The sequence below is a fragment of the Oppia nitens genome, unplaced genomic scaffold (genome assembly GCF_028296485.1).
Source record: "Oppia nitens isolate AA-2021 unplaced genomic scaffold, nextdenovo-longstitch-racon4-pilon3 scaffold7_pilon_pilon_pilon, whole genome shotgun sequence".
In the NCBI taxonomy this organism is placed as follows: Eukaryota; Metazoa; Arthropoda; class Arachnida; order Sarcoptiformes; family Oppiidae; genus Oppia; species Oppia nitens.
Window position 1 is genome coordinate 347,615 of NW_026533251.1, and position 12,224 is coordinate 359,838.

At 21.5% G+C, this 12,224-nt stretch overlaps 3 protein-coding genes across 3 annotated transcripts in view; all 3 read left to right on the forward strand.

Moving 5' to 3' along the window:
* Window positions 1-297: 297 nt before the first annotated feature.
* LOC128963234 (zinc finger protein 501-like) lies at window positions 298-1,167 on the forward strand. The gene has a single exon (XM_054309734.1). The coding sequence runs from the start codon at window positions 298-300 to the stop codon at window positions 1,165-1,167; it is 870 nt and encodes a 289-aa protein (XP_054165709.1).
* A 1,256-nt stretch (window positions 1,168-2,423) lies between these two features.
* LOC128963235 (zinc finger protein 501-like) lies at window positions 2,424-3,602 on the forward strand. Its single transcript, XM_054309736.1, has 2 exons — window positions 2,424-2,438; window positions 2,778-3,602. The coding sequence occupies exons 1-2, from the start codon at window positions 2,424-2,426 to the stop codon at window positions 3,600-3,602; spliced, it is 840 nt and encodes a 279-aa protein (XP_054165711.1).
* Window positions 3,603-12,022: 8,420 nt separating this feature from the next.
* The window catches only part of LOC128963762 (uncharacterized), a 29,846-nt gene continuing 29,644 nt past the window's right edge, over window positions 12,023-12,224 (forward strand). The window contains exon 1 of the mRNA XM_054310281.1: window positions 12,023-12,216. Coding sequence (XP_054166256.1) covers window positions 12,206-12,216 — 11 coding nt within the window. The 5' untranslated portion in view covers window positions 12,023-12,205. The remainder of the gene's footprint in view (window positions 12,217-12,224) is intronic.

Consider the following 12,224-nt stretch of genomic DNA (forward strand, 5'->3'; position numbering starts at 1 on the left):
AACAACAACAGTACATTTATTATCAATATTATGAATATAAAATGGTTTACACAATTTATCAAAAATAAAAACAAATTGAATTAAAATGCTTTTACAATGTTTGTGATATACTCTACAGTGTTTAAAGCAATTGAATTATATCAATTTTAAGCATTAAATATAATGCAATAAACAAAACAAAATAAAATAAACTATGTTTTATGTAGTAGTAAATTAAGACACAAGTGAATAAAACAATAAATTATAATTTAAAGTGATAAACAATTGTAAATTTGAAATAATTTTTTGTGTAATAAAATGAAGCGTAACTTAAATCAAAGCAAACCGACCAATAACTCAAATAAGAGACCCTTTAATTGTGATGTCGATGATTGCGATAAAAAATTTAGGCAAATGTCTCATTTAATTCAACACTATCGCATCCATTACAGCGAAAAGCCTTACATTTGTGATGTCGATAACTGTACTAAAAGATTTAGACAACAGTCGGGATTAGATCAACACAAACGCAGACATTTCGATGAAAAGCCATTCAAATGTGATATCGATGACTGCGATAAAACATTTAGACAACAATCGGGATTAGATCAACACAAACGCAGACATTTCGGTGAAAAGCCATTCAAGTGTGATATCGATGACTGCGACAAAACATTTAGACAACAGTCGGGATTAGATCAACACAAACGCAGACATTTCGGTGAAAAGCCATTCAAGTGTGATATCGATGACTGCGATAAAACATTTAGACAACAATCGGGATTAGATCAACACAAACGCAGACATTTCGGTGAAAAGCCATTCAAGTGTGATATCGATGACTGCGACAAAACATTTAGACAACAGTCGGGATTAGATCAACACAAACGCAGACATTTCGGTGAAAAGCCATTCAAGTGTGATATCGATGACTGCGACAAAACATTTAGACAACAATCGGGATTAGATCAACACAAACGCAGACATTTCGGTGAAAAGATAAGCAAATGTGATGTCAATGCTTGCATTCAACTGTTTGGAAAACAATCTGATTCACGAAACAAACAACTGAGTAAATTGTCTGTTGAATGTGATGACAACAATTGCGACATTAAATTTGTAATATTAGATGCAAATGAAAATAAACTCATTCATTACGGCGAAAAACACTTAAAATATGTTAATTAAATAAATTTACACTGGTTAGTTTTTAATGTACAATCAATTTAAATACTATTTAGTTATTTGCAAAATAATTAGTATACTTAAATAAACAAAATAAAAACTAAACAAATTGTTTTGATTTTTATAGTTAATTATAGAAAAAATTAAATACAATATTTTTTTTATAAATTTTGTAAATTATATTTTTATTGTAAAATATTTTTGTAATAGTGTTCAAAAAAATTTTATTTTAATATTATAAATAAATATTAGATTTTGTCTTATTTGATATTTATATAAAATGCATTTTTAAATAAAGTATTAATTTTTTCTAAGATAATACACTTATTTTATGTAATTTCAATTATTATTATTTTTAATGAAATAAATCTATTTGTATATCTTTATTAATGTTCAGAAAAGATTAAATTATATTCATATATTAATTATATTTAAATTTATTTATGTCATGATTGATAACATTTTAATAATTCAAGTAATGATTACATTAATGATTACAGAAATATAACGACTAATATCACTAAATAAACAAAAAACTTATTGCAGTATTATTTCATTAGAAATAATCAATTAATTTATGAAAAAAACAATTAATAGTTTTCAATTTATTTCTAGATTTATAATCATTGCATTGCATTATATCATACAATTATAATTGTCCAGACATAATATTAATATTTTATTTTTAAAAATTATTTATAAGTAATTTTATTATGCCTATTGTTTTTATATTGAAATAAATATTTATATAATTTATTCTCAATATTAAATTGGATTTAAAAAAAATAAATAAATTAGTAATTAGTAATATTTGTTTTTAAAAAAATACATTATATAAAGTTATAAAATATACAGAATATTTAATACTTTATAGTGAAACTAATTTTTATAGTAAAATCTATAGATTGTTATGCAGGCAATAGGATAGCTAAAGTGTATGTATATATGTATTAAGTATGTATAAGTTAGGGGTAAATCTATGATCTATAGCTTATATGTGTATAACTTATACAGTGTAATTTATATACAGTATAACCTTAGTTTAACCATTTAAAAAAAATTGCCACACTTTAGCATACATGTGCTTAACAAACAATAGCAATCACTTAGTTTATGATATTATTATTATATTTATCATAATTTAAAAAAAACTAATTGTTATGTTTTGTCATTTATAAACACAAACTTTATTAATCAAACGATTGTTTTTATTGTCAAAAATTACGATAAAATATTTAAACAATAATTAGTGTTAAAAAATGTATTCATTAAGAGTGCGATTGAATGAACTTAAGACTAAACTAAATTAAAATCAAATCAATTGAAATCATTTAACAATGGATTTCAATAAAACTAATTGTGTTTTGTTTAATCAGTGCAATACTAATATTAACAGTATTAATGTCATAATAAATAGTAATATCAGTGATTATATGATCGATGATAACATCAATAATATTATATTAGACAACAATTCATTGGATAAACAATTTAAATGCAATGTTTGTAATAAATGTTTTAAATCTAATCGTATTTTAAATCAACACAAATGGATACATTTAAAACATTACAAATGCGATGTCAATAATTGTAATAAATTATATCAATTAAAGTCTAGTTTAATTCAACACAAACGCATACATTTTGACGATAAATCATTTAAATGTGATGTCATTTATTGTGACAAACGTTTTACATGCAAACAAAATTTGAATCAACACAGACTAATACATTTAGATAAGAAACCATTTAAATGTGATGTCAATGATTGTGATAAAATATTTTGGCAAAAATCTAAATTAATTGAACACAAATGCATACATTTTAATCATAAGACATATCTGATGTGTAATATCGATGGTTGTGACCGAAGATTTCAATATCAGACTGGTTTAGATCGACACAAACGTATACATTGTGGTCAATGGCCGTACAATTGTAATGTCGTCGATGGTTGTGGTGATGAACTGATTCAACAAAACTGTCGTTTAGATGAACACAAACGCATCCATTCAACTGATAGACCATTTAAATGTGATGTCGATGGCTGTCATAAAACGTTTCGCCAAAGTACTGGTTTATATCAACACAGACGCATACATTCAGATGAGAGACCATTTAAATGTGATGTCGAAAATTGCGACAAAAAATTTCGGCAAATGACTCATTTGATTCAACACTATCGCATTCATTGCGACGAAAAGCCTTATATTTGTGATGTCGTTAACTGTACTAAAAGTTATCGACAACAGTCCGGATTAGATCAACACAAACGAAGTCATATCTATGAAAAGCCAATGAATTACAAATGCAATGTCGATGACTGTCATAAAACGTTTGGTTTATATCAACACAATTGTTGGCATTTAAATAAAAACTCAGTTATCGGTAATTGTATGGATCACACATACGCTAAGACATCAGTTATTTTCAAATAGATTTTATTAAAAATACTTTAAAAATAATTTAAAAATATATTACATTTACATATTATTAATTAATTAACAATCTTTAAAATTTAATTAACTTAATATAATTTTAAATAGTTATTAGACTACTAGATTATTTATTTTCTAAATTTATAAGATAATTATATAATATAGTTTATATATTAATTTTTTTCATTACTTTAAACAAACACTTTATTATTATATTACCGATAAGTGTTATTAACTTTTCTTAAATATAAAATAATATTAATTATTATGTGTGACAAACAAACAAAAAATATTTGCATTTATAAGTAAACATTAATATTTTATTGATTGTAATTTAATAATTAAATTGCAGTTTATAGTGTTTTATGTTTCAAATTATTTTGTAATAAAAGTTACTTTTGCAATTTATATACATTATTAGTCTCATTGTTATTATTAGATTTTTTTTGTAAAATTTAAATAATAAATTACTTTGTAAATTAAAAAATAAATAAATAAATAAATCTGTTTTAAAAATATAATAATAAACAAAATCTATTAACTTGATTATAATGATTAAACAAAGTAATCAAGATAATTTAAGATCTAAGATATCAAAATATCAATTTATATTTATTAAATCATTTATTTATTTTAATCGTTTGTGTGGCATAACATTTGGTGGTCTAACCATTAATCTGATCAATAATAATACTAAACTAGTTGTCTCATCAAACAAACGTTGGCAATACTATGGCTATACAACAACATTATTGTTAACAGTGGCCACTATTATACAGTTATATATTGCAATACTACCGGGTAATCCATTGTATGAATCGTTGTCCAAAAATTTTCTACTAATGACTATAGCCTTAAACGTTAGCACTGATATAGTATCATTGATAACATTTTATCATGGTAATTTTCACTCATATCGACTGTTTGAAACATTTATTGGTCTAATAAATATCGATAACAATATCCAAAAAATACATTGTAATAAATGGTTTATTATATCAATAGTGACCTGGATCATTCATGAAATAGGCCTATTGTTAATGATATCTATAAACGTGTTAAATGATATTAATGTTTATCATCAAATAACAGGCATCTATTTTAGTCTAGTCTATACATATTTATATACATTTGCATTAATGACATGGATATTATCGCTATGTATATCAACACTTATCGATAATATTTCTCAGAAACTTGATCGAAATGCCGTGAATATTGATACACATAATAAACAAGGTAAAAATTTAAAAAAAAAATTATTAATGAATATTATTCAATTATAATGTTATTATTATTAATTTATAATATTTACTAGTATATTTATTATTATTATTGTTGTTGTTATTGTTATAGCTAATAAATCATCAAATCACAATATGTCTATAAATTTAAGAAAACATCTAAAAGTTTTTATGAAAATTAAGCATACGATAAATTATCTAGATAACAATCTAAACTATTTAATAATGTTAAACACAATTGTTTCAATATTTATGACTATGATTGGCATATATTTTTTATCAAGATTAAATGTTAATAAATTTATTAGAGATAACTTTCTAGTTATGTGTATATCGTTTTTGAGATTTGCCATTGAGTTTGTCATATCGTGTTTGATGTGCGGATCTGTTGGTCAATCGGTAGTTAAATTGAATACAGTGTTGGAGTCGATGGCCGCCACCGGTCTGTCCACTGATAGTATTGTTAGCAATGAATGGCATATATTTAGAAATATAACGACTAATACATTGACAAACATTGGCTTTACTATCGCTGGCTTTGCGACACTTAATAAACATACACTGATTGCGGTATTATTTTATTATAAATTATTATATATATATATTTATTTATTACCGGTAATTTATAATTTTATTTAGGTTTTTACATTTGTATTGAACTACACAATTATAATGGTGCAGACACAAAATTAATATTTATTTTGAAAAATCATTTATAAAAGCTATAATTATTAAAATATTAATATATAAAAGTTTTAAAAAATCATTATGACAAATAATGCGAATTGCAATATGTAAATGATACTAGAATACTATAATACTATAATACTATATTATAGATACTATAATATTAATTTTCCTCTATTTTATTTTTTAAGTATTTAAGATAATTAAATTTTTTATTTTTTTAAAATAAATATTTAACAAAGAGTTGCAAAAGATTAAAAGGTTATGAATTTTTTTATATAGAAAATAACATTAAATACTATATTGATTATTATATTTGATAAATAATAATATATTTTAAGTTTAATCAAATTTATTGATAAAATTTTTAATATTTTTCAAATAATTACAAAATATTATATTATTGATTTATTTTTATCTTATTTTTTAATCATTTAGTTGATTGATTATTATTATTATATTTTTTCTATAAATATTAAAAATGAAAAGTTTCCAAAAGATTAAAAGATCAGAATATTTCTTAAATAAAAAATATTATAAAATATTGAATATTATGTTTGACACAAACAAACAATGAATAGCATTTAGTTAGTAAACAATAAACATTTTTATTGATTGTGTTTTATTTTAATCCTTAAATTACAATAAACAATGTTTCAAGTTGTAAATTACTATTTATTGTAATATATATTTTCAATATATTATGGTTTTAAAAATAAAATAATTATCCTTAATCTTAATGTTATACTAAATGTAATATTATTGTATAATTTCTAATTTAAATTCTAGCTGTTACATTTAATTAAAAGTATATTTAAATTATAAATAATTTTGTATTTTTAAAATTAAAATTTTTGTTGAGTGAATTAATAAATAAAATAGAAAATTTCCGAAATAAACTTAACAATTATGATTGATCAAATAAATCAATCTAACTTTTCAAGATATAAAATATCAAAATATCATAAAATATTTATTAAATCATTTATTTATTTTAATCGTTTGTGTGGCATAACATTTGGTGGTCTAACCATTAATCTGATCAATAATAATACTAAACTAGTTGTCTCAACAAACAAACGTTGGCAATACTATGGCTATACAACAACATTAATGTTAACAGTGATAACAATCTTACAATTATTTTATACATTTCAAAATGGTAATCAAATGCTTGATCTATTGTCCACACAATTTATATATTTGGCATTAACTATAAGTATTAGTACAGCAATAATGTCAGTTATAACAGTTTATCATGGTAACTTTCACTCATATCGACTGATTGAAACATTTATTGATTTAATCAATAGCAATAATAATATTAACAAGATAAAATGTAATAAAAAGTTTATTATAGCTATAGTGGCCTGGATCATTCATGAAATTGGCGTATTGTCAATAATTTTCACTAACATAATATATATTATCGATATTTATCATCTTATATCAAGCATCTACTTTAGTCTAGTCTATACATATTTATATACATTTGCATTAATGACATGGATATTATCGCTATGTATATCAGCACTTATCGATACTATTACGAGACAAGTTTATCACGATATACATAATACATATGGTAAATAGTTTATTTAAAAAATTATTTATATATATCATTAACATTATTATATTATTATTATTATTATAGTTAGTGAATCATCTAATGTTAATTTGGCTATTAATTTAAGAAAACATCTAAAAAAATTTATGAAAATTAAACATACGATAAATTATCTAGATAACAATCTAAACTATTTGATAATGTTAAACGCAATTATTTCAATATTTATGACTATGATTGGCTTATTTTTTCTATCGAGGATCAATGTTTATAAATTTATACATGATCATTTTATAATATTGAGTATTGCTTTCTTTAGATTTGCCGTTGAGTTTGTTATATCGTGTTTTATGTGCGGATCTGTTGGTCAATCGGTACTCAATTTAAATACAGTATTGGAATCGATGGCCGCCACCGGTCTGTCCACTGATAGTATTGTTAGCAATGAATGGCATATATTTAGAAATATAACGACTAATACATTGACAAACATTGGCTTTACTATCGCTGGTTTTGCGACACTTAATAAACACACATTAATTGCGGTATTATTTCTTTATATAATAATTTAAATTTTTTAATTAAAATAATATTTTCTAGATTTTTACATTTGTATTGAACTATACAATTATAATGGTGCAGACACATAATTAATTTTTATTTAGACAACTTGTATTTATAACAAAAGTTATAATTATTAATATAAATAATTTATATTATATATGTTATTTAACGAATACTAATTTTTATAAAAAATAAAAATAAAGTATTCATGAATTATTAACTAAAATTTCATTATATACTAAGATTAATAAAATTTTCATAACAAAATTCAATGCTAAAAACATTAAAATTATTTTTTTTTAATTTTTAAATAATAATAACAACAAATAAATACAACTATTGACTTATTATGTAATTTTTTATTAATAACTTTTACTAATTATTATCACTCGTTAGTTCTATTATTTTTACAAATAATGTGAATCCAAATATAATTACCTAAATATAAAAATAAATTAATTTCCTTAAAACGACATTTGATATAATTTTCGAAACAATTGTTAATTAATTACTTTAAAAATATATTATTTTAATTTTGAAAATCAATTACCTCTTGAACTCTACGACTACTAATAATAAATAGTTGCCAACAATAGAATCCAATTGTATTTTTACCGCATTTTTCAATCATTGACATCAATTTAATTAGATTTTTCTACGATTAATGTATAAATATATTTTAATTTATAAATTAAATGTTATATTAATAATAAAATAAAATTAAATATTATCACCTTTAATTTATTAGTTAATAAAATGTCATTATTATTGTCAATAAATTTAGAAACAATAGATGTCATCAATGAGTTGACTATACTGTACGTACGGTTAGTTTCCCGGTAAACGATTGTTACCGAAATACAGAACACTAGGCTTATCAGTCCAGTGACTGAAGTTAAGGATATAAAAAACAGTCTAATTATAATCTCCTGTTCCCCATAAATTGATTGATATATCATTAATGTAATGACCATCGATACGGCAATCCATATCAAACAAACAAATTTAGACCAAAACTGTGATATATTGAAAAAAAATCTATGTTTTTCGTTAATAATATTCAAAAACATTTTGATATTGTTATTTAAATCACAATTTTTAACATTTAATTTAACATTTTTAATAAAAAATTTAATGCGTTTATTGATTATTTGAAAATCATATTTAAAATATTGACTCAAATATATAAAGTATAGATAATTATAGTAATAAGTGTTAGTTGAATGTTGAAAATTGATGGCAATAAACACTGAACTGATTACACCGTAGGTCAGTGTCTCGGCCAGCGATGCATACAATAGATACGATAGGAAAGCTACTGGAAATATGACTCCCGGACCCAGACATGTATTATATATGTATATAGATTTTAGTGTAAATTTTGTTTTTCTGTTCAAACTGTTTAGTAAAATGTCGTTGAATTTATTATTATCATTTGATTTTCTAATTAGATAATCATTAATTTTATTTTGTTTTTTATATTCATAATAATAACTATTGTAAACATGAATTAGCAAACGTATGGACAGTAAAGTTATCGACAAATATAACTGCAATACATTCAACGTAACCCGTGATCGCCATTTGAATGCAAAATCACATAATATAAGTGAATACTCGGATTTATTAAACACTATCGACAATAATTGTTGCAAAAACCATAAAACTTGAAAACTAATTACTATATAATTGTTTTAAAATATGGATCTTTTTGTTGATCCATATTTGCGATTATTTATACCAAACTTGTATAACAATTGATTCAAAAACAACAAATTTAATTTACAATTTTGTTGTTTAGACTGCAATGATTTAATGGTCACCATCTCATTAATAATAATAATAATAATAATAATAATAATAACTTTGAACTACAACTTTTAAATTAATACAAAAATTAATATTTTTATTCATAAAATTATAACTGAATTTAATGTACATTATCATGTAAAACAATAATAATTAATTTTATTTATTGAAATGAAAAAAATAACCTAAAAAATATTTATATTAATGAATGTTTCGCACATAAAAATTTAGAAAAATAATATATTAATAAAAAACTTTATTATTAAAAAAATTACATTTTGACTATAATATAAAATGTGAAATAAATAAATAAAAAACTTCAGTTTTTAGAATAGTCATTATAAGTCACATTAATATTAGTAATGATAATAAAAAAAACAAATAATCAATACTCAGTACTAATAATTATATTAATAATTGATAATAAGTTTTAGATTATTAAATACTAAATTCTTAATATTATTAAAATTAATTCAATTGAAAAATATATTATGATAAGTAATATTTACAAATTTAGCAAAATAGTTAAATCAAACAATTAGTATTTTATTAATTTAGTTTAATATATTTATTCCTTATCTAAATTAAAATGAACAAAAAATTATTATTTGTTTAAACTTAAAATTTTTAATTATATTGAAATTTATTAAAAAAATTTATTAAATATATATTTGTTAATTGATTAAGAAAAAAAATCCATAATATTTTGACTACATTTAAATCGATTAAATATTTATTAAAAATGATCAAAGAGTGCAGTGTCTGCACCTGTAATTTTTTACACCACTAATATATAATATATTAGGAAAACCTGTATATCCCCGCAATTGACACAATTGGCAGCACAGTTACCTTTTATTATTATTATTATTTTTTCCCACTACTCAAGTAATACTCTCATTGGTAAATGATTTCACTGCTCAATAGTTATAGCAATACAACTCAATAGTATAGATAGTATATCCAGTTTTTTCTTTCACATCATTTGTTATAACTTAGCTATCATTTGATAAAATACATACCAAAAACCCAAAAGCATTGGAAAACTTCAAGAAATAGAGACAAGTTTTCATAGAAAAGTCGAAAAAAAAGTTTTGTACAAAAATTGTGAATTTTTTTTGTTCATTAAAAAAAAGTTTGTATTTTTCTCTGAAAAAACTTGTGTTATTGTAGTATATTTTATATCAATTGTGTGCAAACATAAATATTAATAAAAAAAATTATTTCAAGTGTTACTATTCGTATTGTGATTGATTTCTTATGGATTTTATTTGAATTCAAAAAAAAAACTTTTTATATATATATAGATTCATAAAGTAATTGTGAAATATTTTATATCTTCAAATTTATTATTATTATTAGTACATAAAATATTAATTCATTGAACACAGACTGCTTTTCCGGGCAATTCATAGCTTCAAGTAAAACATAATTTGATTTTTTTCTCATTTATTTTTTTTTAATTTAATAATAGTCATTATTATTATTATAGACATTATAAACAAGTTTTTTATTGGATGTGTCTGATGTGATGCTTATATTTAAAATAAACTATATATATATATATTGAATAGAAATTATTTAATTATTATTAATAAATAATTATAAAATATACTATATTTATATACCGTATATAACATTTCACTCTATTACTAATATTACTAATACTACTGATGATAATCAATTGCATCCTTTCTAGTGGTTATCGATATTGCCATTCAAAACGGCGCCCTAAACCTACCGGTGCTCTTCACATAACTCATCTCAACTATGCTTTCTACTAATATAATATATATGTATATATATTATATAACATCTAACCAATAAAAAGTATACTTAACATTATTTTAACATAAAAGTAATACTTCCGCGAAATTCTTTAAATTATTTTTTTATTATTACTTTTATTATCTGCTATTAGTTATCTATAATCAAAGTTTTACAAATCAATAAGCAATAAATATTTTTTTAAAAAAAGTTTTGTTTTGTTTTTTAATATTGAAATAACAATTTGCATTCAATACAAAATTTTGTGTTTCATTGAGTGGACTAACATTGAAATAATTTTTATATTTCATAATAACAAGTAATATTTTTATTTAACAAAAGTCTAATTATTATTAAATTAATAAAAAATAGATTTAATTAATTGTTTGATTTGCTGCAAATTTATAAAATAATAGATTTTTATTATTATATTTTAGTGAATATTTTTTAATAAGTGTTATTATTTAAGAGTAAAATTGTATATAAATTAATTTAATCATACAAAATCTTAAATCTATTATATGATACATTATTTATTCAACAATTATAATTAAAAGTTATTTTTTGTTTATCTTTATAGTAAATTATTACAACAACAATACTAATAATATAATAATAATAATTGGCAAAAATATTAAAATTTATGTTAATTTAATTAAAAACTTTGGCAAACTACAACAACAATTGTTTTGATCAACTATTATATCAAAAATAAAATAATATTATTATTAAATTTAACATTGAATTCAAGTATTCTATAAATTTATTCACAAGAAAACAACAAAAAACTTACAATTGAAGCAAATAATAATAATTACAATTAGTTTATTATTATTGTTATTATACACCAAATCACTTGATTGAAATCTACACAAAACAATAACTCCGATAAAAAAATTATTTGAATATTAAATTACAATCAAAAATTACAATTGATTGAAGATCAAGATAAATTTTCAAATAAAATGAGTAGTAGGTATGTAA